The sequence below is a fragment of the Vanellus vanellus genome (genome assembly GCF_965231255.1).
Source record: "Vanellus vanellus genome assembly, chromosome: 4".
NCBI classification, from domain to species: Eukaryota; Metazoa; Chordata; class Aves; order Charadriiformes; family Charadriidae; genus Vanellus; species Vanellus vanellus.
The window spans coordinates 2,278,216-2,305,863 of NC_138909.1; the positions used below are offsets into that span (position 1 = coordinate 2,278,216).

Sequence of the window (27,648 nt, forward strand, 5' to 3'; positions counted from 1 at the left end):
TGCTCAGACATAACTCTTTTAGTGATTGAACTGGGTGCAAGAGCAGCAGTTTCATTTATTTTCAGAATTGTAACACATGCTCTGGAACCACTCAAGTGGAGGACATCTCAGGGCCACCACAAAACTGAACTGTTCCAAAGTTCTTGGACCTTTTTTTCATCACTTGCGTGAGAATTTCTTTCACTGGAATATGAGATTTCCCACCTTTGATGTTGCTCATGTGAAGTACTTTTTGTATCGCTTATATAGATTTGTATTTTGAGTATAGCGTTTCATTTCTCACTCAAAACTAGCAACTGGGATGGGTCACTAAAATAAACAACAGTTTCTTATGGCAACTACTGTTCCAAGTGTACCGTTTGTTTATAGTAGTAGTTTCATTGCAGCTTTAATAGTTTATGGTTATGAATAAGGCAAAAGTAAATCATATTCTCTATTAAACTCATTAGTAAAGACAGAGCTTAGACTAAGTCTACTGGGCAACAAAAATTCTGGGCTCTTTATAGACATTGGCTTTATATTACTACACTATTTTTCCTGTACCCTGTCTTTCACTAATGCTATATAGCTCCACAGATGTCAATTACATGTCTCCTTTTTTCTGTCCAGATGCCTCATGACTGTATTTCCTTTCCCCTTGCTAACATCTCTCTTAGCTTCTTAAAAATTAATGGCTTTTTTTGTGCTAACAAATTAGCATAATCCAATTAAACTCAGAGCCCTTGTTTCCAGACTGTATGTAGCTTTAAGGTTGCTGATTTTATTTCAGGCCTGAAGAAGGATGTGGGTGCCCAAAAGCTTGTTAGTGCTTTCTATCTCCAACAGTTACACTAGTAAAAGTCATCCCTACAGACCTTGTCTCTCTAGTTCATTTTTTGTAATAATACCATGAACATTTCTAGCTTTTATTTGCCTAGGGCCACAAGAACATCCTGAAGTGCGACTGAAACCAAAGCTTAGCAGCTGAAGCATATGGTCCAATATTCCTGTAGCTGTTTAATTTTTCTGTTGCACTTACTGTAAATAGTACTTCGCAGTAACTAAAATTATGGACACGACTTGTACGGCAATGAGGTATTCCATGTAAAAAAAGGTTTCAGAACACATTTAGAGTACTCTGCAATCAACAGGGTTAAACCTAAAGTTAGGACACAGTAAATGCATCTAACTTTATACCCATGCTTCCCAGTAACATGCTTACTTTTACATCTAAAGTATGCTGCAGTCTGAAACGCATAGCTTCTTGCTCCTGACACTGGATTATGCACTGACATTCTGCAAATTGCATGGATGCCTGTAAGAGAGGATACAAGAGGCATAAATTAATTTCGCTAACTTTCTGTGGATTACAGTCTTTCCTGTTTTCTTTCCCATAAAGAAACAACAAGGCACACACGGAGATGCTGTATTTATCTATTACAGTTGTATATAAATTATGCAATATGAGCAGATGCCTTTCCTAATAGGCTTACAAAAGCAACCGACTGGTTATATGATCCTAGTAGCCATGATATGCACACCATAATGTCACAGAAGGGAACTAATCCTGTCAGGGATAGTCATAGATCTACCAAACAACTCTGGGATTAGAAAATTCAACTGTGCTAATGGGCAAAATTATACTCAAGGTTTTGAAATGGATGGCTGTAACTTTGCTGACCTGTCTTTGTTGTTATACACTCTGTTCTTTAAAAATTTTACTCTGAAAAGGTGTGAGATCACCTAATAAACTAGCTATTTTTCATTGAGTGCTTATCAGGATAGCAGAAGAGAAAAAGCCCTAAGCTGAAGCACAAAGAGAGAGATCTTTACAAATCAGAATGTTTTATCCCTGCACCAGAGTTCCCTATTTGGTTTTAAAACAAAACCTGTCTCTCTTTCTGTGCTTCTTTATAACCACCACCAAGGCGTGGGCAGGCTCCCTGAGGCACTGCAGATGCATACTTACAAGCAGCAGCTTTTTGAGCATCAACTCTGAATCATTAATGATGAGCAAGGCAGCCAATTACACTTCATGATCTTTATACTATGGATGCTCTGCAATGGTATACACTAGCATCCTGTGAGATAGCATAGTACAATCTTTACTAATATCTAAGAATTGTTATTTAGTATACCATATGTACCAGTTTTCAGTGAGCACCTGCCTCAACTGTGTCTCAGCTTCTCTGTCTGCACTGTACTGTGGCTAGTACCATGCGTAATGGTATATATTACAAAGAAAGTTAAGTTTCCAGCATCAAGCATTTAAAGTAAGAAATGCCACACTTCAGACAAAGTGTCACTATTCCTTTTTTTTTTTTTGTAAATGAATAAAGCAATTTGAGAATGACACCTTACATGGAAATTTACAGCCTGAAAAACTAGAAGTCTGAGCAGCTGAAAAGGACTCTTCCTTCTGCAAGAGCAGCAGCTTACCTGTAGGGCACCTGGGATTCACGTGCTAGTCAGACCAAAATGTAGAACCTAGCCTTAATAGTTAGATATTTCAGCAACAGAAACCTCAACTAAAAAGGCAAATGAAACAACATGATGTTCTTAAGTCTTCCTCACCCTGAGGGACCCACAGCTGGCTAATTAAGGTCCCAGAAAGGGCTGGGCATGGACAAGTGTGTCGAGTCAGTGCCGACACTTGGTTCCAGTGGAGCCCTTATCTTATTCAATAAGTCTCTCTCACCAAGGAAAGGAGCAATGCCAAAAGCCAGTGGCAGGTCTGGAAGGTCAATCTGCTTTAAATTCCCTGCAGCTTCTATTTCTCTGAGCTAGTAAGGAGTAAATCAAGAATTCTCTTAATGAAAATAGAAGCCTTTTACCATTAAAATGCCAGAAGACAGTCTTAATTATAGACGTCTTTTCAGGTAAGTACCTTACAGTACATCTGAACAGGACATATTAAATACAACCTAAGTAAAAGGTCAGACATTTTCTCTTCCCAAATGACTGTAGAGCAAAGCACCCAGAAGCTTCACCAAAAATTACCTTATCAAGGGCTGACTCCATCTTAGATATTTTTTCTTTCAGACGTCTGTCTTGTGATCTCAGAATCTCCAGTTCCCCAGCAATCTTGGTATTTTCTGCTGTAATATAGCTCAATTCTTGACTTAGTTTACTATTTTCTTCTCTGAGGTAATGCTTCTCCTGAATTCAAGGTAAGGACAACAAAGTACAAGTCATGAATTTGTAACTACCTGCATTATACATACTTGCTTTCTGCAACTTTTTTTCCTCTTTGAAAGATCTAAATTAACCCTTTCAGAAGCTTAGCTATTGCTTCTTGCAGAAGGATGAGGTTTTAGATCCTTTTTGAAACTAGGATTTTAAACTTCAGGATCCAAAGCCAATAAAGAAGCAGGTCAGGTTATAGTGAACAGATAAAAATGATTATTCAGTAAACTCCAGCTCTTGGTAAAGGAAAGATTTTAGTTACACAAAATGCTAGGAAGACCTCACTATGCTAGACAGACCTTGACATGCAGAGGTTACAACCAGAACAGTGAAGAATCGTCTCAGAAAACAAAAAGGGGAAGCACTGTGGGCCAAATTCAGGATACAGACTGCATTAGTTGACATTTTTAAAAAGAACTGATATCTAAGAGCTTGATTCTCATTGAGACAAGTACTGTTCTTTCATGGAAAACAAACATAAGTTTGCCTTCTGCGTGGAGACAGGTTTTAATTTATGATATATGCTGCTAGGAGGACAGGGAAGGTGCCCATTACATGAAGTAAAATTCTCTTTGGTCCTTCTTGGGCAAATTGTGCTTTTGGCCATGCATTTCTCCAAACAAAAATTTCTCTAGATACAGGTTAAATACTTTTACACAGAGCTCTTGTGACCTTAGCTGCATTTGTCATTGCCTCTTCCAAGAATTTGATCTTGATCTGTAATGCATCTATCTGTCCTCTCTTAGCTGTGATCTGCTTCTGCATTCCCACCGCAACTTTCATAGCTGTACAAGACAAGGTTAATTCTCAATTAACAACATTGATTTTGCATTCTGAGTTCTGACAAAAGACTAAGTCAGTTATGAGCAACGTTAGACTAAGTAACTTGAACCACGATCCCATAGTCACTTATGTGTGCAAACCACCCATTAGAACCAGGTGGACTTTTGTCCAAGGTAAGGGCACCAGACCCATCACGCACACAAGACAACAGCATTCCCTGGAAAGATGCATAAAGATCCTCAGAGAAAACTCATGGTTTAAGTTTTACAGTATGCAGTAAATGGTAAAATAAAAATATGTTGTCAGCTGCAATATTGTTTATTTATGTCATGAAATATCTGGAATATTGTTATACATCTATTCAGGGATCAATACTTATAAAAAACTTCTTGTTAAAAAGACCAATGTGTGTGATTTTTGGGAAGTTCAATCCATAATTACCACGGCCATCAGATCCCTCCTTAGTCTTTAGAACAGTCCTGGTCTGTTCCAGTTCAAGTTGGGCAGATTTCAACTGCATTTTCAGTCTGTTTGCAGTATTTTCCATCTCCTCAACTTTATCCTGGTAATCTCTCTTCAAAGCGTCAAATCCCTCTGGTGAAAGTAAGTAAAGATTGAAATCATAGTGACAAAAACTATCATTCTTTTAGACTAAGATTATTATTCTCCTGCCTACTCTCTTTAAAGGCTTATTAGATATGCAGATAGCTAAGACATAAAGCAAATAACATCAACTGCTAAGAAACACATAAGTAGTTCTTTGCCCTGTATGTCAGGAAAAGCTTCCGTTTCACCAGGAACAAATGTGTTCTTTGGTTGCTCGCCAAAGCAACAGTTCAAGAAAGTGATCCAAATCCACATTTGAGTTCCTGCAGCTAGAACCAACTGTATATTGTGAAAGTTAATGCTATGAGTAAGACAGCACTTTGCCCTGGTCATTCTTCTCTTCAGCCACACTTATAACCGGACTTAGGTTTGAACTTACCTAATTTGTCAAGCATTCCCCTGCAACTCCACTTCTCAGTTCTGTTTCTTATCCCTCTCCAACTCCTCCACTACAAGCCAGCCAGCTGGGTGCTCAGGCTCTGTCAACAGCTTGGCCCCAACTCCTCTGTGGTCATTCACTCTGATAGTACCATACAAATCTACAACAGACCTTCCATGGAAAGTCACAGCACCTGTTTAATTCTTACAAAATGTAATGAGTGTAGAAGTATAGCTTGAGTTGTGAAGAAATAAATATTACCAATGGGTATTTTCTGAGAGTACAGGGGTGTGTAGAGAGCAAAACACATGAATAGTATCATCTGTCTGGCTGCAGTGCAGATTTAGCAGAGAATCTCCCTGAATTTTGGCTGTTGCCTTGGGTCCAGCCCCTATTTTTTTTTTTTTTTGTTACCTTGATTATCTTCTTCACACATTAGTTGTGAAAACAGTGGTTGGAGTTAGAATGTAAACTTTTACATAACATTGTAGCAAAACTATAACAAAACAGAAACAAAGTTCCACTGTAATTTGACCATAGACAGTTAATAGGATCAACTAGCACTCTTAAATGAAAAGGTTGTCAAGTTTCTATTCTGTGATCTACTAGATCTGCATCTTTGGTCTCCAGAACCAGGCAGTTTAAGTATTTCTGCTCAGACTAGTGAGAGATTGCCATAAAGACTGTATTCCCATCACTCTGTGCCAGAATCCCAAACCATGACTTCGCTCTCTGAAGCAATCTGACCACCCCGTGCTGGTAGGGAACCTTCTGCTGTATCAGCAACCATATTTGGATTCAGCAAGCAAGCTGCTCGTCTATTTTTAACACCAGCCCAATTTAGCAGCTATCAGAGCTGAGCTAAGTCGAGGCTCCCTACCTGCAAGGCCAGCTAGCTCCCTCCGACTGGCTTGGAGTTCATTCATTAGCTGGTCTTTTTCCAGTTTCATATCATTAAGTGCATGGAGCCTCTCGCTGCTTGTGTTTACCAGTTTAACCTTCTCCAGCTCCAGCTCACTCAGTCTGGCCTCCATTTCATGTATTCTGGCTCCTTTCTCATCCTTTGTGATCTACTTACATAAAAAAAAGTAATAATGCGTAATATACATAATTATATAAAATAACCACAAAGATGCGCAGACATCATCATTACTTTTAACTTCCGTCATCAGAGTTTGGTGTAAGAAAGAGTAAAATAAACAAATTACTTTTTTGAAAATTGTTATTCCAGGCAAAAAGGGTACAATAGAAGCTGATGTAGTGGCTTCACGGCATGTTTAACCTTACCACGTGTATATGAAAATTATTCCCATCTTCTTGAAGCACTACCTCCATATTTTCTCCTAAAGCTCAACTATCTTCCCTCTTCTTTTAAGAGGATTAAATTGCCTATCTGGAGTGAATGTTTTCCTGAAGATGCTGACCTGCATAGAACTACTATATCCTGTAATTCTTGTCTACAAAATAACCAGTAATAAACAGTGTCCTCAGTTTGGAATTCTGAGTGCTCACTGTCTGTTATTTCTCAGTAACACTTTGTATTTCTGGTTCTGTTACTGGTGTGGACAATTCTATCACTGAGGACAGCACATTATATTCCAGCTTTCACAAACTCTTTGGCAACAGCTTTGTACCAGTGAATAATTCATTGTTGGTGGTAATGCCATAATATTCTTGTCTGCCCACTAACTCTTCTAGTGCTGTTGGGATTCTAGGGGCATTTTCTGACCTGCTTTAAAACAAAAAAATCCCAGTATTGGCCCACTAAAGTACAGATTTTAAACCAGAAAACATTTACTGTCTTACAGAGACATAAATACAGCATCATTTGCACACCTTAAGTTCTTCTACTTTAAGTTTCCAGTCATTTATTTCTTTTACAAGCTGAGATTTCTCAGCTTCCATTGCTCCAGCAGTTCGACTGTGCTGGCCCACAATCTGGGTCATGTTATCAATTTGCTTCTGGAAGATCTCAATAATCCTTTCCTTCTCTAACAGCTGCAGTTTCAGAGTTTCACACTCTGACTGTACATTGTGTAAACAGTCTTCTTCATTCTTCAGATGCTGGAGCTCCTGCATCCTACTGCCAAGTTGTGAATGTAGCTTCTTGATTTCCTTATTGGTAACCTCAAGGGCTCTCTCTTTCTCCCGCAGACGGGCCGTCAGATTTGACACTGTTTGCTCAGCAGTCTCCAAATCAATTTGTTTGGCTTTAAGATCTTCTTTAACTTTATAGAGTGTTTCCTTGGTTGACTCCAGTTGGACAATCAAAGAAGAGATTCTTCCAATGCTTTCATTTTTTTCCTTAATTGCAGCCATCTGAAAAAGAGCAATACAAGGATCAACCAAAATAAGCGTTTATTTCTACCTTTAGAATTTCCTGTCACATTTCTGGTTTTCCATAGTTGATCTTAAACATCTGAGTTTTACAGAACAATTAGGTCAGCATGGTCTGGTCTACAATGACTGCGTGATTCTTCTGTGTTTTTTTTTTTTCCTCTTTCTCCATTTTAATAAATGAAGTATTGCTTAGAATATTGGTTTTTTAATTGCTGAAAATGAAAACTGATAAAGTGATGTAAAAAAAGAATAAACGATCCATGTTAGTATCAAATTTAGATTAGTCGAGACTAAATAACGTCAGGTGTTAAAACTTGAATGACTGCACTGTAAATCGGGGAAAAAAGTATGCACTTGAATAATTTATTATTAATTTTATCCCTACAGGCAGCAATGTGCACCACGTAAAGCACAAAGTACTGTGACTCGGGAACTGCTAACAGTACAAAACAAACAGAATAAAAGAATGAACATCCCAGTGGGAGGTTTTTAAAGGAAAAATAATGGATGGAAAAAATGTAGAAGAATGTGTGAGGTAGCACAAGCCTGTGGTTTGGTAGAAAATAAAAGAATTAATTTGACCTTTACTCCTAATACAAAGTGGGTTACCTAATTACAGCTCATATTTGGGTGACTGAAGAAAGGGGAATGTACTGTAAGTCACTGTCCAGCTATCTAGTTTGTCTGAAGTAATTCTTTCTGACATAGCACTGCATTCAGCTTAGAGTCATAAATGCAAACTTCATTATGTTTTCATTAAGCACTATATTAAGTAAAGCATTATGAAGGCTTTTAATTTACTAACTATTTTTACAGAAGTACTCGCTACTGAAAATACTACCTTCAATAGTTTGTTTATGTCTGGCAGCATCAAACTTTCTGGAAATTTACAAAATGTTGTTTTGAAGGTTTACAGTCAAAAACAAACACACTATCAGCAGAAGACTGATTTTCTTTTAAGTCTAGTATGTCAAAAATCAAAATTAAAAATAATGCTTCTACTTCCTCATCAGTAAAGAGAAATGAAGGCTGGACAGGTCAGATTAACAGAAAAAGATATGTGAATTCTGACTGTCACGTATCTGCATTTTTGGAAGGAAAATGTTGGCACATGAGCTCCAGAAGCCTCCCAACCACAGTAACCAGTTACACTATTTCTATCTGAAGTACAGCCCCCCCCCCCCCAGTGCACTTTCTATCCTGAATACTATCACGCTGCAGTTGCTCACTAACCTGGCTCTCCATTTGTCTGTGACATTCGGTCTTCATTTCCTTCACTGTGTTTTCCATGCGCTGCAATTCCATGTTTTTATTGTCTAATTCTCTTCTTAGATGGTCAATGGTGATGCTGTTGTCTGTGTTCCGATCCCAAAATCGCTTGTTCTGCTCTTTTTCTAGACTTAGTTCTATCTCTTTTTTCTGAAGTTCAGCCTACAAGAAATTAAAAGTCATCTGTCTCCTTGAATCACACTTAGGATTTTTTTGTTCTTTCTCTAACATTAGCAACATTCAATTACACAGTTACCTATCTGAATAGGGACTACTGCATGGATTTACACTTCCAAGACAGGAACATTGGCTAAACAAGTCTGACACCTCCTACACATTTTCTCCCAACAAAGCAGTAACTTTCAACTTTATATATTGCTGCTATAATTATTTTGAAGCATGTAATACCTCAACGCTGAAGTCTTTCATCTCACTTATACGTATCCCAAAATCACTACAAGCTACAAGCTGAAAAAAGATTATATTGTGTCAACATCAAATGAAAACCAATGAAGCACTACATTACATCCCAAGGAAGGCTGCTCTTGATAAATACCTAGCTTTACCATTAATAAGAATTGTTCATTGCTTGTCTCATTTAATGCAGTAATTTGTCACATGTTCTTCAGAGCTTATGTCTTTTCCAGCTGAGACATAAACCTAACAGTACATAATTTAAATTATAAATGATAATTTAAAATGTAAGTAATATTAAAAATGCTGACACATACACACTTCAGAGCTACTAATTTCAATAATACAATTTAAAGTGTGCCCAAACTGAATTATCAATAGGCTTTTCTGCTAATCATAACTTTCGCTATTGTTAAGTACCTCCATTTTGTTAAAGCTAATTACCTCCATTTTGTTAAAGCTAAAGTAGACTACCAAGTAGGAACCTCAGAACAGCAGAAGGAAAACATGAACTGAAAACACAGCAACAAAAGGAATCCTAAAGCTAGACTCCTAACCTTCAATTATGCAATGAGTATTCTGACTCCGGTCTTCTCCAGAGCTAGGTACAATCTGTAGGAAAATATTTACACTAACATATTCTTGAATAAGAGAACACCACATGGAATGAAATAATTTCAACATCTCCTTCAGAAGCGCTGTGACATTAACTGGGTAAACAATCCTAATGAAACCACACAAACTAAGATCCCAAAATTCAGTCATCAAGGAATAATCTTCTGTAAGAAGAAAAGCAAGGCTAATTACAGTACATGAAGCCAGTTGTGATGAAACCAAACCTGCACAGCAGTATTTTATTATACTGTATGTTCAACTTGTGAATATTCCCAGTTACAAAGGAATGTTTAGTGCTGTCAGGAAAATCACAGCTGTCTTGCAAAATATGTCTTAAGGGACCAAGGTTCCACAACACAGGGATCTAAACTGCGATGTTAAAGTGAAGGTGGCTCAGCATCTTTAATATGATTTCCATAGGATTCAAGGATTTTGAACGTATAACAAAGTTAATCTTAATTCTCAATGTCCTGCATTGCTAATGGCAAAGGCCTTTGAGAAACTTCCTTCACAGCTAATCCAAATTTTTAGTAAAAAATAATCCTCAAACTTAATTATAAGGGATGCTGCCCTTTGGAAACAAGCAATGGGCAAATCTCAACATCAGCAGTAAGGTGAGGCTTTTAGAAAGCACAATTTTTTCAATGCCATCCCTTCTTCTTACCAAGAATTGATGAATCTGCTCATTCAGATTTCCAGATTCTTGGCTGTGTTGATCCTGTTCTGTCTGAACTTCTGCTATCTTAGAATGAGCTAGGTGCAACTGCTTCTCAAGATCTTTGACCTAGAATAAAGACAAATATCCATTAAGAATTACCTTAATGTATTCTGTTTTAATAGTACCTTGGATTACTTCTAGTTTTCTTCTAGGTTCTACTCAAAAGAAGTCCAAGTGTCATCTTCTGGCTCAGCAGTTATTCCCTAGGTGTATTTATAATTGTGGTGTTTTCTTTTACTGATTAAGCTCAATTTCATTGAGGTTCCCGAGAATGAACTGGCTTCCACCCTGATCCACAGCTCTTCAAAAATTCCTTACCTACACTGTAAACATTGAATGGAATGGGAATTTCAGAAAAAAAGCTCGAGCTCCTCGCTTGACTTGTACTTTCTAGTTAGAAAAGCCAACATAACGCAAGTGTAAGTAAAACACAACTGATATGGAATCATTCAATGCAAAAAACCACAAAATCTCCTACAGTGCTCATCTAAAACACGTTAGGATCTACAATCTCTCTTTTGGCTAACACCAAAACATGGGCATTTTGTTTCTACTTTGCTAAAAAACGTTTCTTCAGCTTGTGACAAGAGAAATAATCTCTTCCCTTTCCCTTCTGTTGCCCACTCCTTCTTTCATTCATCCAATTATAACTATGACATAATTCTTTTCAATTAGTAACGGGCCATTTATACAGGGCTAGTCCCAAAACTGCACGTCCTTCACCAAATGGGGGCTGGGAACACCAGGATGATATGACAGGATGTTGTCAAGGAAAGTTCTGAATGTCATCTTATGAAGTTTTCCTTCCCCCAAATCAAATAAAATAAGTAATCTTCCCTTGCTAGAGCTCCAATGCCTAAGCAGCAGAAAAACATTATCAGGGCCTTTTCTTCCTGTAATTGCCCGAGGTCCTTTTCGAAAGGGGTTTCTCTCACCTTATGACACCCTCCATCAGAAAGAGAAATCTCAGTAAATCCCAGATTACTTCTCCCTGAAACCCTGCTTACACAACTACTCCATATTTCCACGGAAAAATCTAAGCTTGAAGTACAGCCTCCACAGAGCTCAAGGACTGTGGACAACATTATCAAGAGGGCTTTCACAGACAGTGACAGAAAGAGCTATCCTCACACAGGGCCTTTCCTGTACAATTAATTTAGGGAGAATTTGGTCCCAAGCACATATTCCACCATATTGACTTTGTGTTTAATGATACAATGAAGTTCTTCAGACACATCTAGGCCTAACAGCAGGTTTTATGTAGCTAAGGCAGGGAGGTATATTCCTTCAGTAAGAATACATTCAGAAATCTACAAGCAAACATGTTTTGCTCCAAGTAGTAGGCACTTTCTCTGAAAGGAGGCAACTTCTGGCAGTGTATAAGATGACAGACCAGTCTACAACACTTTTTAATAAAGATATTAGCATAGGCATATCCAAGCAGAACATTTACGTATTTACATCGCTATCCACTAAGTTAAGGACAAGATTTTCTGACTACTGAAACTCTGATACCAACAATTTACACTAGCTTTAGTTTTCATGTACCTCCTTGAAAATTTTAGTTGCTAAGGTGTTTTCATACCAGAGAAGCTCTGGGGAAATGTCTGTCATACAAGAGAAACATACAGTTGTAAAAGCTTTATTTAGCTTCTCTCTCACACCTTCCCAGGAATGACTCCACATAACAGCCTGAGATCAAATGCTCTCCAGCTACCAACATCTCTCACTGAAGTCTGCCTTAGCAATACAGTATATTTCACTTCCTATTCCAAAAGCCATTTTTATTGGATCAAGTAGTATATTACTGCATAGATTTAGAAACCCAGCATTTTCTGGAGTCAACAGACTGAAAAATTGCCTTAAATTGTTTCCCAGTTTCCAATTTTACATCTGTTATGAGGTAAACTTTATCAAAGGGAACATGCCTAAGGAATGCACTAACACTACAGTTATAGCTATATATGCGTTATGACCTTATGCTGTGCACTGCATGATTTAAATCAAAGGAATTCAGGGAAAATAGACCTAACATGTAAAGCATACCATGTATTGTACTCTCCCTTGAAAACAAATTCCAGTAATGGAAATCAATGTATAAATTCTCCACAGTTTAGTTATGATGCTGTGAAAAGGTACTTTTGGAATTGACTAGTGTGAGTTTTGATACATGTGAAGCAATTGAATTGCTAGAAGTGGGACCTTACAGAAATGATAAAACGTTATGTCCTTCCTGCTCTGCTTTATGGTGCAAGTGCACGTACAGCATGGCTCCTCAGGCTTGACCTGCATATCCCTGCCATTCCATTCTCAGACTTTTCTGGATCAGAGACTATCAGCTCTGCCAAACTTCACAGCACTCCTGTGACCTGAACTTTCCCTTTCCAACAGTATGTAGAAGAAGGATGCCCAAATCCTCATGACTTGTAATCTAAGCTGAATTTGGATCCATCAAGCATTTCTGCATGGGTCAGCTCTACTAATTTTTCAAGTGAGTACAGAGCAGCTGTTTTCAGGTCATTTTCTAGGAAACATGTTTTATCTTTCACCAAAACCAAGAAAGAATTTAAAGATATTCAAACAGTTTATAAAACCCAAATCCAAACCAGTGAAACAAGCGAAAGATGGAGCAGGAGTGATATGGAAACAGGATATAAAATGCTGGAGTTAGTGACATGGCAGAGATTCTGTGGTGGGACTCCAAGAAATTCTCTCCCTTTGTCTGTAGTCAAGACTAATGTCTTCTAATGGGATTAAGAAGTGGTTTGAATACACAGGTGCTGGGCAGCCTTTTTTGCCTATATTATATCCCGCCTTTGGATTTCAATAAATGTTAAAAGATTCTTAACTCACAATGGGGCACCTCTGAGCACCTGAATGCTTCTCCAGCGCTGCTGTAATCTCTTAGGTTCTCCCATGCTTGCACTCACCAAGACAAAGTCACCAAAGAATTTTTCTGGACAGGTTGGCTTTAAGAAGCTATTTTTACTGCCTGTCTTTCACTGATATATTCTCTAGTGCTATAGTGGAACAGTGTTCTTGTCCTGCATGTGCAAGTGATGTTTGTGGTGCAGAAACATTTTATGCATTTCCAGAAGGCATCATTTATGGTATGGTCTCAATACATTCAGCAGAACTATTTTGTGTTCAGCAAGTCTTGCAAAGCTATTTTATCTTAGAGAAAGATAACTTGTTCTTAGAAATAATACAAACAGAGTTAAGGATAATGTAATTTATGTTATTGTCCACAAAGTTCTTCTGATGCAATCCCTTATAAAAAGAATTTCCTTATAGACCCAGAACATTTCAGATATCCCCATATCCAGTTTCATTGGCACTAACGCTAACACACAAATCCATACACACCTTGTCTTCATACATCGTCTTAGCTTCTCGTAATTCAGAACGCAGCTGAGAAGCTGTAGATTCCAGGTGACTAACTTGATGTGCATGCACGGAATTTTGGTTTCTTGTTTGTTCTCTAAGAGAAGTTTTAGGTGGAGAAATTAGGAACTGTAACCATGAAAGTGCGAAACATTTCTGGTTGTTTTCACTGCAATCAGTGTGACCACTACAATTTACTGCTTTGAAGTATGATTATCATTACAGTGGGATCACATAAAAAAAATTGCACCTTCTTACTGATTAGATTTGCTCTCTGCAATCTCTCTCACATAAGATTAGATAAATTGAAATCTTGATGCTTTTTATTCCTGATAACTCATTTATTCTCAAGCAAATTGTAAGAAAGCTAAGTCTGCTTCCAAATGCACCCCAACTATTCCACAAGCAGGCCTGAGAAGCATTTTGCTATCAGCTATTCAGTCTCAAATATGCAAGTCAGATGTTAATGCATACTGACATTTAAATCTCATTTTAAGTTTGCAACACTGCATGGCATGTCCTCTTTTTGTAAACCAATATATTAAGCACTGATTTGTGAGTCACCAAGTGGCTGGTGAGAATTAGCGTCTTTTTATTCTCACACAATTGTTACCAAAGTCAACAGTACCAACATATCTATTTATCCCAAATTATCCTCTCTTTCAAATTACCATTCATTACTATTTGTACACATATGCAAACAACCCAACTGTGTTACCCATTCATGTTTGTGATTCAACCAATAATGCTGCTGGAAATGAATTTTGTATCCAAATCCACAGAGCGTTTAGAAGGCAAAGGTCATGGTGCAATGCAGCCACCCAAAACTGCACTCAGCCACAGCTCTTAGTTTACATATTCTTTCATCCCTTAACCCTATACATGTAAACCGATTTGTCTTTCCAAAAGCTGGTGGCAAGAACAGAGCTGATGGATCAAGCCAGTTTGAGCTTCCACTGACTTTGCTCGTCTTACCCTTCTTCTGAACTGCCACAGTCTGAGAAGAGAACCAGCCCGAGTCTTTCAATTCTCAGAGTCTGCCTAATGCATGGCTATTTTGCCTCTCCTCTATATAGCATGGTTTAATGTTTTTTTGTTTGCTTGTTTTTCCCCCTTTTTAATTTCATCAATAATTTATGCAAGGACTGCTTAACTCTAAACACAGACACTAAAAAACCAAGAGTGTAGGGCAGAGAGCAGAGTACACTAGCAGCATAAGCTTCCCCTGAAAATAAGGTTATTCTTAACATTTTCTATACCAGAATCAAAAACCATACTGAATGATCTCCATCTGGTTTGGATACTATTTGCATAGCTCTGTGCACTGTTAGCTTTAAAGTTAGTGCTGCCACCTCCTGTTCATGCTCACTTAGCTGCTCAATCTTGTTTTGAAAAGAGAACACTGGTTACAGTTTTAGTCTTGGCAAATAATAACTTCTCCACTGAAGAGGTAATGATATTTTTCGGTAGTCAGAAATGTAATAATTGTGCTAGTCTATTGTGAATGAAGTATTATGTACAGAGTTACTGACCCTTTTATTTTGAAAAAGTTACTGTATAATTCAGTGGATAGCTGGGGAAATTGGGACTTCTTGAACAAGGAAAGACAAACCTCTTCATTTAATAAGAAAAAGATGAGGTAATCTTCAGAGATTACTTTCATTCTTCTCTTTTAACGGTGGACCTCATCTCTCAAGAAATTCTACATGTTCACCTGATTGACCAGTTACACTTAGAAAAGTAAGGTGTACAGATTCTTCCAATATAATATTTTTGAGGCAGTGAATAAACCAGAAAATTGTCAGCAAGGAAGGAAAAGGCAACAGAAAGTCAAGAGCAAATGAACATCTGTAGTGGAATAATTATTAAGTCTGCAAAAACATCGCTTGCTGCCCCCCCAGCCCTAATATGATCATCAGAAAAGAATAATCTAAATGCCTACTTATGTTTTATGAATAAATAAATGGAGAACAGGTACCTATTTTGATGTTTCTGAAGCAGAAGTTGGTTTTGGGTCTGTGAATCTTTTTTTAGTGACTCAACTTTTTCTTCCACCTATTGTAAACAGATGATAATGCTGACCTTAGAGAAAAGGTGGTCCAAACAGAAGCTTTTAAAGTGTAATTTACTCCCTTTTGCTTCCACCCTAAACTACAAAAATGTGCATAATACAGGTTAAACTACAGCAATAAACCCAATGTCAAATTGGGGACAGTGTAAAAGGCTGGCATACCAGCACATGCCATCTTAACTGCAATGTAGCATTTGTATCTCTTTATGCCATAACCATTTCCTTAAGCCAGTTTAGATGGGAGCAATACAAAAATATTTGCCAAAAAAACCAAAACAGAGTGTTGGAAAGAAAAGTAGCACTTTCTCCACATACCAGGACAACTTTTTCTTTGAGGTATGACACCTCTGTGTCTAAATCTCGCAGGACATCAGCAAACGCTATGCTCAGGTTGTGGATGTGTAGGCTAGTAACATTCTCATGCTCACAGAGTTTCTTGCCTGTGCTGTCTTCATAGTCCATTAGGATGCCATGTAGTTCCAGAAGTACTTCCTCATGGCTATGTACCATCTTTTTCAGATGCTCAGTTTGGCTGTCAGCCTCCCTCAGCATCTCCTCCTGCAGCTGGTTGGCAGCTTCCAGCTCCTGAATAGTATTTTTTAGCTGTATTTTTATATTCTCTTGACTCTGGGATTCCTTTTGTCTGAATTTGGAAATCGAAGAAAAGTTAAAACACAGGATTCACAAAATGGATTTTTATCCTGGCCAATAGGTGTAATACTTACGTTGATTAACTGCTGTTTTTTACAACTACATCATAAGCCATTTTCTAAACCAAGGTGCCATAGTCTCATTGTTTTCATTCCTGAGGGCAAGTTTCTCACTGAGGAGATCTGGTGTGCCTCTCAAAGCCCGCATAAACACACTCCAGAACACATCTGTCTTGGCCTTCATACCTGGTATTCTGAAGCACATCTCTTTCCAATTGCACTTCCATCAGTTTGGTCTGCAAATCAGCAATGATCAAACTTAAATTGATTTTCTGTTGCTCATGTAGCTCAGTGGTCTAATGGAGAAAAAGAACACACAGCCAAGATAAACCAAACCAAATACTGAATACATAACGTTAAAAAAAAAAAAAAAAGAGGCTGAGAGCAGCATGGGTAAGGAAATTAAGAGGTGATGTTTGTTTCTTTTATTTTCTTTCTCTTTTAAAAATATTTCTTAGTTAACCAGCTAGTCACACTGTGCTGTGGTGGACTGACTGTATGGAATGCTGTTACAGGGATTTTGCCAACAACATTATTACCCCTTGCCTATTTCTGTCTGTCAAATGACATGTGGGAATCATGATGTCCAAGTACAATTTACAGCAGCCAAGAGGCTGCTCAAAATAGTGCTGGCGAAACTGTCCAAAGACTCAGCAACGACAAAAAGAACAAAAGCTCATCTATGTTTAAGACGCTGCCCCAAATATGCACTCACTTCATTCAGTCTCTTCTCCACATCGCTACCTTTCTGTGAGAACTCTTCTAGAACGTTCTCCACATGTTCTTTGCCAGCACCGCTCATTTCCCGCCCCCCCCCCCCCCCCCCCCCTCAGAATCGGTATGTATTTCCTTTTTGGAACAGAAGACACTATTGGGTGAACTGCTACCAGTACTAGAGGTGGCTGGGTTTTCCATCACTGTGCTGACAATGGAGGAAGCTAAATCATTCTGGTTGCCCTGAAATGGGCTAGGAGCACCTGAAAAGCAGATAAATTTAAGTGTTGAAACAAGAGTCCTTACATGTGAATAAACAGTCATCTGTACAAACTGGGCCCCAGGGCCTCTCAGTTCCTATCTATCAATAGTCAAACCTAGGAATCATTTTTTCTAAGGAGAACAAACCCAACCGATTCTACAGTTGTTCAATGGGTGGGGAACATCACAGTGTCCAGAGGAGAACACCTGACAACTGCTCTGCCTTTACCTCGGGCTGGTATCAACAAGAGCTGTTCAAGATGCAGGGTCTAAAGAGGATTCAACATGAAACACGAACTTATTACGAGCACCCTTCTAAATCATCTAATAGTCTGCAACATGCATAGGGATTTACTCCCAAATCCTGTTCTGAAATTTGTTTAATACTTGTCCATGCTAAGCATATTGCCACTTGGTAAAGATTCCTCATGACTCAAAGAATGTATCATTCATTTCACTGGGAATTTGGTGTCTCCTTTTTGGAGTTTCAGAGCCTCTTTTGTCTGTCTTTCCAGTGCCTCCCTGCAGAATAGCACACAAACATTTGCTGATAAGGCAGGACTGAATACAGATTACTATCCAACTGCACTGCGTCACAAATGCAACTTGAAACAAATAACTGAAAAAAAGAAGTGAAACCAAGGAATTTATTTGGTAATGCTGTTGTATTTTCCTGGCTTGCACTCATAGTTGGCAACACAGTACCACATCTTCAACTGTTGCACCTCCACTGTAGTCAACTGAACTATCATGGTTTGCTATTAGCAGGCATAATGCATAAAAGTCCAAACAAGTGAAATAACACTTCAAACAGAACTAAAATGGTTTGTCTTCTGTAAAGGGATTTCCTTTTATTTCTACATTTTCTCTTCTAGCCAGCCAGCAAAATGCTACATTGTATGGACAATCAATCCCAAAGAAAGCTGTCAAATATTTCATCTGCAGGCATAATAAGAAAGATCTCAGAAAACTTGTCGAACCAGAGAAGTGTTTGGTTACATAAGATCTCGAGCACAGCAGAAAGGAAGCCTGTGCCAATTCATACCATCTTATTTTATTGGAACTGATCAGCAACAGATCATTCCCTACATAGCTGGGGAGAGAAGAATGCGTGTGTACAAAAAAAATATGAGACAGATTACGTAAAAAAAAAAAAGGCAAAATTAATTTTTCTGACCAAAAGAGAAGATATCCAGTCTAAATGACAGCAAGTTTTGGCATTTGGCTGTAAATAAAAGAAAGCTAAGAGGAAACATGAAGAAAAAATAGTTGAGGGACAAAGAGGAATCTGAAATTCTGGAAAAATATTTTAAGCAGCAAGACTACAAGTGAGGGAGGAATGAGAGATCAGGAAGGATCCCTGTCATTTAGCATCAGTACTGTTGTGTGTGCACCGCAGGACTGTCACATTTGCAAATGACCCAATTACAACACACACAGCTGATTTCTGTCCACATAGCACTTTTTTCCCACAACGCAACAAGTCCCTGTGTCCACGCACCGCACTTGTTATGCTGCCTGTCTGCATTTGTATTAACACATTCTGATAAACCTGAGTTTTCATTCTATCACATTACTGATAAAAAAAAAAAGATTAGAGGACACAGATGCAAACAGAGCTGCAGAGCATGTGGAAACGCATCATGAAGAGTCCGTTAACCTGAAAGCAGAAAGAAGGGGCATCAGCTACAGGGCAAGGGTGTTGCTTCTAGCAACACTGCCCTGTTATTGTGGAGTATAGCCTAAATGTACAAACAGGTTAAAAGAAAGACTAGACAAGTCCTCAGGACTAACAAATTTGTCAGTTCGGACAGACATTCAATTTCAGTAAGCCTTTACGTTCTAATTCCCTGGACACTGAGATACTGAGGTATACTAAGCGAAAACATCACTTTTTCCTGACCATTTTCCTATGCATCTGCAACTACACACTGTTGCAACATCCACAGTTGTGAGATGACACTTCATTTGATCCATCAGAGTCTGAGTGACTAACTAAATCAAAGTTTTAGAAAGAAAAATACCATCCCCATTCTTCTCAGTTGGCCAATAATTTTCAAACTCATTAATGATCCTTCTTTGAGAGAAACTTTCAATTATGAGATACACACCTGTACACACACACACAAAAAAAATCATTAAATCCAAGCACCACCTTCTGGGAAAAAAAAATAAAATGAAAATCACCCCAAACAGTCAAAACACTGAATTTCACAAATATCACTTTTCCAATGTTGAATGATTCTGCATCTAATAGGCAGAATCCTGGACCCCTGGAAATTCACTATCAAAGGGCAGTACTACATCCTGCTATTTGTGCAGAAATCCCATTGCCAGCAGAACTTGTTCCGTCATGTATAGAAATAAAGCTATTATCCTGGCACACATATTACCACGATCACTGTAATTTATCCTTCACTGTAGAGTGACTTGGGCACTCATATCCTTATATTTTGCATTCACATCTTTCCCATCACATTAGTATTACAGACTACACCTTAGAAATCTCATGGCTTCCACTTTCAGGGAGCGTGCTGTTTACTGTAATGACAGATAGCAACTACAGGAATTTCTCTAATAATAAAGAAAAGTTGTATGCTACTGTAATTCCTGGGTATTCTCACTCATTACAATACCACCTGTGAAGAAAAAGATCTGTCTTTATTTTCTAATATATTAAGAAACGACTTTATGCAACAAAAAACTAATTTCGCCCATCTAATTTTAATACTGCAGGAGGAACTAAAGGATGTTGAGGGAGATAGTTAATCTCCTTTTTAAAGTTATATGCTTTATTTTGTCAGGATAAACACAGAAGCAGGCTTTTGTAAGTACTTGTTAGTACCTGCTAAGTTTTGCCACAACAATTAAGTGGCAAATCAAAGACACTACCACTTCCCTATGATGTTTCCAGACATTTTTCTACAAGAAACACTGAAGACGAGAAGTTTATAAATATCTACCTTGATCTCATCAACAAATGTCTATTCCAATCTACTTGATGAAAGCTGAGTGGACTTTTTCCTCACAAAAGTGCTTTTAGAGGTATGCCCAAAAGAAAACTGGAGTCAGGGGTGAGCCCAAGGTGGGCAAGTCTACACTTGTACCTCTTCAGTTTTGGGAACGCGATTGCTATTAACAGCCCTTGGGGGACAAGTTTATGAAGCTTTTCCTCAGGGTGAAAGAAAAAAAAAAAAAAAAGGGAAATAAACCCCAGGGAAATGAAGAAAAATGTATTGCTTAGGCGCTGCTTTGAGCTGGATGGTACTTGATGGGACTTTGTGTTATTTGGATTTTCCTGGGTGATTGGTCCTCTGCAAGACAAGCTACTACACTGAACATCAAGAGGTGGCTGCAGCGGCCATTTCCATACCATGGACAATTTGACACTTTCAATATACCTATTTGACTGCAAGAGAGAAGCACGAGTGCCTCCTAAGGAGACTTAACAGAGAAAAGTGGAGCCCTTTATCCCAAACCCCGAGTACCAGAAATGCTTCCTTAACGTGCAAACATTGCCTCCAACCCTCACGGAGAAGCCCCTGAAAGTTCACCTGCGCCACGACAACGGGACTATTTTTCCCAAACCGTGCTGGCCCCTGTCACCCCCTCCACGGCCCGGCGAAGGAGGGTGAGCCCGGCGGGGACAGTGGCGCAGGTCCAGCTGAGCACCCACAAAATGTCCGTCGCCTGCAGCCACCTGCCTCTCCATGGCGGGAAACGAGGGAGCCCCTGAGCACCTCAACCGGCCTCTCCCACCTGCACAGGTCTGTCATGAAGTCCCTCGAGCTTCTATAAACCCTCCATACCTCAGCTCCAAGGGGCTTTTTACCTCAGCGGGTGCACACCTTGATATTTCCTCCACAGAGGGGCTGCTCCCTCACGCTGAGGAGAACCATCTCGCCCCTTCTTCAGCTTCCTCCCCGCGAACGGGACCTCCCGCGGCTGCGACCCCATCCTCCATGAACCGCCCGCTTCATCTCAGCCGGGCCTCGGGGAAGCTGTGGCGTGGAAGCCATCGTGTCCCGTCGCTCCCCCTTCCCGCCCCCCGTTTCCCGCGCAGCCCGGTCGCCGTCCCCGCTCCCTTCCCATCCACGGCCCTCAGCCCCAACATGGCCGCTCCCGTGTGCCCCCTTCAGGCTGCGGGCACAGGAGTTAAGGAGCCCTCACGGCCGCCGGATTGTGATGGCAGGTGATTTAAGGATGCCCTACGTGAAACTGGAGATAAAAATCCTCTCCTACGCGGGCAGGGCCGGGCCTGGGTCACCTTCCTGGTGGTATTTAGCCAGTAAGGTCGCACATTTGGAAGGGTGACCGTGAGCTGACTGAAAGCAGAAGGGGTGAGGTTTCCTCCCGCCAGAGGAGAGGGTAGAGGGCAAAAAGCATCTTCCCCAAAAATCCCGTTTGTACATAAAAAATAAACTTTCCTGATTTTTACACTAACCTCTTCAGAAAGGAAATATTTTTGAATTCCCAAAGGTGATTGCCTGACTCGTATTTTCAATTCTCAGCGAGACAGTGGGTACAGAGTCAAGAAACGAGGGCTTTACTTGAAAATGATGTGGCTGCCTGTCTCATTTTGGATCTTTATTTCAGGAGTGAACACGCAGATGTCAACAAGCTGTCCCTCTTTTCAAGTTATTCAAAACAACAGCCAAAAGCTTACACCAGACACACCAACCTTACAAGTTTCCAGAAACTGCTGCATGAACTGGGCCCAAACCAAAATCACCTGAGAGATGGAAAACTTAAGTTGGAGCAAACTGAGGAGACAGATATATATGTTTATGTATTTAAATACTTAAGAAGAGAAACACATAACCGTTCCTCAACGGAGAGCACATAACTTTAATTTACAAAGGAAAAAAACCCATTCACCTAGCGCTAAAAGAGAAACCTGAAGATAAAGGAAAAAAGTGATTTTTCGTGGACTAGTTTATAGTAAGCAAAGAAAAGTAAGAATTAACCAGCTGAAAACAGACCTCTGGTCTTCCCTCTCCTAACTGTACTGTGCTCCAGAATTGTCAGTCCATCAGCAACAAAAACACACTGAGGATGGAAAACAGCTTAAAGAAAGGAGGACTTTCTATTGCACCATCAGAAAAATACATTTTTTTTTTTTCTATCCAGAGAGAAAAGAGGCAAAGGAGTTTATCAGTAAATAGGCTATACAATATCCTAAAGCCAGATTTCAAAGCTCAAACAGCCTCAATTGTTAGTACAGCATGAAAGCCCATCCAGGAGGCAGCCCGCACCTACCTCTGACACCACGGGTGAGGTTTGTTTCTTCTGTATTTTGGGGGGTGTACTGAGGCTCTGCTCTTTGCTGTGGGGCTGGGAAAAGAGGGGGACACTGATCATCTTCCTCCTGCTTTTACCGGGCTGTACATCAAGCTCTCAAACCTCTCCAGAGCCGTTGGGAGGCACCTGCCCCCTTACCCCAGCCCTTTATGCCCGACTCGGTAGCCTTGGGAACGAGCTCCTCCTCCGCTGCTGATCATGTGCATGAGGGAGAGCCAATAAACGCCGTAATCAGTGTCTGATTTCTCTGCCAAGTGTCATTCAAAGTCGGGCTTCAGCGGGAAATTTGATAGCTCTTCCCCATCAGGGCCGCGGCGGGGTGCTGTCTTCGGAGCATTGCCTCTCCTAAAAGCAGGTGCCTTTTTTTTTTTGTTTTGTTTGGTTTTTCGTGGGAATGCAGGTGGTCCTGAGTACCCCAGCCCCTTTGCTGCTTCCCCCCTGCCACTCCTGAAACACTAAGGGACAGAATAACTCTTTTAGGATGTAATTCTTGCATAACTTTTCTCCTATTTTGGGAATATCTCTGGGAAGAGAAATCTAAGAATCACCACAGGTGTTCCAGCAAGTGTAAATACAAATTTCTTGCGTTTAAAATTCCTCCGACAGAGAGGACTATGAGCTGTGCAGGGGGGGTATAATTCCAGAGGAAGGTGATGGAGTAATTTATGCCAGCAGAGGCTCTACTTCTAAAATACTTGGACCATGCCCACCTGCCATTTCATATTTGGTTAAAGGCATTAATGATGACTTTAACTGTTAAATAATCATCTTATTTTTTGGGGGGGGACCTCCTCCCCCAGGAAATTAATCTGTCTGAACCTCCCATGTTTCTTCATATGCCACATATCAAACATAAATGTCTACAGAATTTGCCCTACTCGCTTGCTGCGATGATCAGCCTTACAATAAGAGCATCTGGCCATGGTGCCTCAGGTGACTTCAGCTGTAATCCATCTTGCAAGAAACAATTGCAAGAAATCGCTCAACACAGAAACCTCTGATATTGATAGATATATCTAAAAGCTGTCCAATGTGTACATAGCCTGCTAAGATAAAGATAAATACTACAAAACCATTCAATCAAATGAGGTGATGAGCGTTTTGTGCTTCTCTTATTTTTAAAGTGTGTAACTGAGCCTCAACAAGGAAAAGCCCTTTAGGTATTACATAATAATACAGGATGATTCTGGGTAACGATGGCATCTTTTATTAATTTAGTCTTAGAATGAGGACTTATCTTTGATGTCCCTGCTTTTGTGCATCTTGATAATTTATTCTGTTTAGAGTGCAAAATAGCCCTTTCTCTGGAAGGGTTTACAGTAATATATAGGAAATCAAGGATTGTTATTGCTGAAGTGGCCTCAGCAATATAATACAGTTGCCTCAACATAACACAGTTATAATGCTTTTATAACAACAACCTATATGTTGTAAGGTTTTGGTGTTGTACTGTGATGACTCTGTTATGGTTCCTGGTACCTGATTTGAACTCTTGTTTCAGCAGGGTGATTCTCTGTGCATTACATCAAATATGTGGAAATTCAGATGCAGAGAGAAAATCTTCAATTCTGAATTCAGATACCCTGAATTCACCTCCTTCAGTTGTGACAGCGCTTGTGCTCTCTTTAGAGGGACGGGTCTATTCCTCACTTTGGCTTGTTGCTTTTCAGTTTGCTTTGAGTAACCGAGGGACCTAGAGCGATTTTGTGCCAGAGGCAATATTGTATGGAGAGGCTTTTTTATGTTCACCAAATAAAATTCTTTTTTCAAAGACAAGTGCCTTTCCCAACACAAAAAGGATACAGATTAATGGATTTTGCAGGTTACTTCTGTTTCTCAGCTTTTTTCTTTCCTTTCACTCTCAGATCTCTGTCTTTCCCTTTCTCTGTCTGTTTTTTCATATTTTACCTCAGGCCTGTCCAGAAAAGCAGGCTTATTTTGTAGCTTGGAAGGAAGATGTACTCATATCCAACCTGGAATCTGAGCAGAGCTTCCCTGTGTAGCCCTAGGAATGTCTATATAGAAATAAATTTTGATCGTTAATAGTTGATTGCAATCCTTTTGAGGCCATACAGAGTTTTAACGTGAGTTCCTTCTTGTAATTTCTTCTTTTAGATGCAAGACTGACATTTTATACAATTCAGTGGATGGATATGCTATGGTCAGCTCAAGCAGATTTGAGGTGGGTATAGAAAAGCCATATTTTCTATTTGCTTGTTTCCAATTTTTTCATATAATAAACCTTCAGGGGAATTGTCACCCCAAGAAGGAATGATTCGCTTTTTAAGGGATCCTGGGCTGATTCAGGAGTGTCTTTTGACACTTGTGTTTTGTTCCATCCTACTGCAGATTTATGTGAATGGCTTCAGTATTTGGGGAGAGGAAGAAGCAGGGGTGGGCACTGGTGCTTGAAGGTGTCTATTATTATTTAAAATTCCTGAAGCCATTTAGCTTATACAGAGCCCTGTCTGGAAGAAAAAGAGAAGTTGTTCTGTGATAATGCTAGTGAGCTAGGAAAGAGAAGCAGTGCTTTCGTTCTGCAGGTTTTTCATTCTTCATGTATGACATGAGCAAGTCACCCATTCCCTCGGTTTGTATCTGTCAAAGTTACAAAGATCCACATTTCTACCCCTTTTTGTCCCTTTACCTTTTTTGAGTAATCAGTTAAAATTCTGCTTTTCTGATGGCCAACTCTGAGCCATTTTGGCATATTGCTCCTCCTCAGAAGTCCCTTCAGTACAGATGAGGTCTGCTTTATTTTATAAAACTTCTCTTTAGAGATAAGTTGTGAATTTGCTTCCACTGAACTTACAGGATATACCTAAATGGTAGATTTGAACTAAGCATAATGTTTAATTCCCCAGCCAAAAAGGCAGTTACAAATGTGTACAAAATTTAGGAGCTTAATTTCCTTTTTTTTGATTTCTAGGTTTACCTTTACCTGACCTAATGATATGCCAGCTCAGGGACCCAGATTAAGATCAATAACACCACTCTGAATACTTAATAAAGATTCTGCTTCCTTTCTGAAAGGGAAAAGGAGCGAATGCCTAATAACTAAACTGTGAAATGTTTGCATTTAAATCAACTTAAACTGTGACAACTGAAAGTGCCAGCAGATGGCGGCAGTATTGTTCTGATGAACTTCATTTGCAAAAGAAACTTGGAATATTTGAAGGAATTTAGGAGAAGTCAGAGCAGCTGCCAGCAAGGAGGCAGTACCTTTATTGATGATAAATGTAGGGTTTGATTGTGAGCTCTGAAAAGTGAAATCCATGGTAATTTCTCCTGCTTTAGCAGTGTAGTACTTAACCATTGAGGGAAGGGGTTCTGACATGACTGTTCCAAATTTATTTTCTCTCACACTGAAACTATGCAAAATTTTAATTCAAAAATATTTTTGTGTGTGCACAGCACTTTTCTGAATGCAGATGTCTTCTACTGCACCACAACAGAGAGTGCCTCAGCTCTGTTCTGATAGGAACGCCTCGTAGAAGAATTCCTTTCTTGTAGAAAATAGTATTAAGATACTTACGCTCTTTGAGGTTCTTGCCAGAGGCAAGATGAGAAAAAAACGTTTGTGTTTAATACTTTGAAATGTTTATGTGTAGGTCAATGGTGAATATTAATTGTATTCAGCACTGAAACCTATTTCTTGGAAAAATCAGTTTTCAGCTGAAGCACAGCAATGGAGTTGGACTAGATGATCTCTAGAGGTCCCTTCCAACTCTGAAACTCCGTGATTCTGTGATTCCATGATAACACTTATCTGCATTTTGTTAATCGCCCTTTCTTCATCAATAGTTGCTGTATGTTAAGTTATCTTGCACGGGTTTTGTTTGCATTGTGTATGGCAGGAAGTCAAATCCCACGTGTGTGGGCTGCAGTTGCTGCTGTCTCTAGCGGTCCAAAAATAATTTGGTTTTTTGTTTTTGGGCATCATCAAGAGGTTAGCGTTGTGAGGATGGCCCAGACAGTTTTCTCAATGAGAAATGTATGAATAACACAGATGGGAACTGGGTTCTAGGAGCACCTGGCAGATTTTTAACTCCTGTGTAGAATAAGAACCTACTGAGAAAGCAGCACGGTATCTGGCAGCCCTTTTTGGGTGATTGGTCAGACTTTTTTCCTTAACTGGTCATGGGTTTCTGATCTATAGAAACACCCGTATGTGACCTTTTTAGAGCTCGATTAACAGTATAAAGGACTAGCAAATCTGGAGGTAGTAGGGGGAGAATATTATGTGCTTGCATTAGTGACAGATTTGATGGAGTTATTGGCAAAAACTATGTTGGATTCGGCACCTGCAATGAATTGAAGTGCTGTAGTAGAAGAAAAACCTTACTTCAGAAATTATATTGATAACTGTTAATCATCAGCCACTGTAGGCACTGTGGGAAACATAGCTAGTAATTGAATTCTGGTGTCTGCAGTTACTAGGTGTAGTGACCAACATTTTGTATTGGAAATTGACACAATCCGAAGAAATACCTTGGCTTGTTAACAGGTTGGCATGTTCTTAACACAGTCTTAAATAGTCTTGATGGCTATGGATAGGAGGATGTATGGCCCCAAGAGACAGCTCCCGGAGCCTTTGCTTGTCCCTTGAAGGCCTGTTGAGGGACAGAAATGAATTGCTCTTTGTGGTGGCTTGGAATGAGGGTTTTTACAGTGAAACACTAGGAGTTTTAACTAGAGAAATCTGATTTGAGTCAGGCTAAAGGGTGAGTTCTGGATAAAAGCAATCTGTGAGCCTGACCAGGATGTGAAGCTAATGAAAACTCAGCCCCTGGGAGGGAAGCAGAAGAGACAAAGCTCAATATAAGCAAGGATTGAGAATCGTCTACCATGAAAAATAAAGGGAGGGGCCTCTTTTCTGCATTCCTCTTCATGGTTATTGGGAATGAGGGCTGGGACA

General features: G+C 39.5%; 1 protein-coding gene across 1 annotated transcript in view; it reads right to left on the reverse strand.

Moving 5' to 3' along the window:
- CCDC158 (coiled-coil domain containing 158) overlaps positions 1 to 21,141 on the reverse strand; it is a gene marked incomplete at both ends in the record, with an annotated part of 30,458 nt that extends 9,317 nt beyond the window's left edge. The window contains 19 exon segments of the mRNA XM_082482434.1: positions 1,202 to 1,294; positions 2,980 to 3,138; positions 3,838 to 3,950; positions 4,390 to 4,542; positions 5,814 to 6,003; positions 6,770 to 7,252; positions 8,507 to 8,704; positions 10,236 to 10,355; positions 13,656 to 13,770; positions 14,951 to 14,966; positions 14,969 to 15,010; positions 15,013 to 15,055; positions 15,228 to 15,264; positions 15,652 to 15,728; positions 16,060 to 16,387; positions 16,641 to 16,750; positions 17,322 to 17,431; positions 19,454 to 19,540; positions 21,018 to 21,141. Coding sequence (XP_082338560.1) covers positions 1,202 to 1,294; positions 2,980 to 3,138; positions 3,838 to 3,950; positions 4,390 to 4,542; positions 5,814 to 6,003; positions 6,770 to 7,252; positions 8,507 to 8,704; positions 10,236 to 10,355; positions 13,656 to 13,770; positions 14,951 to 14,966; positions 14,969 to 15,010; positions 15,013 to 15,055; positions 15,228 to 15,264; positions 15,652 to 15,728; positions 16,060 to 16,387; positions 16,641 to 16,750; positions 17,322 to 17,431; positions 19,454 to 19,540; positions 21,018 to 21,141 — 2,598 coding nt within the window.
- Positions 21,142 to 27,648: the final 6,507 nt, after the last annotated feature.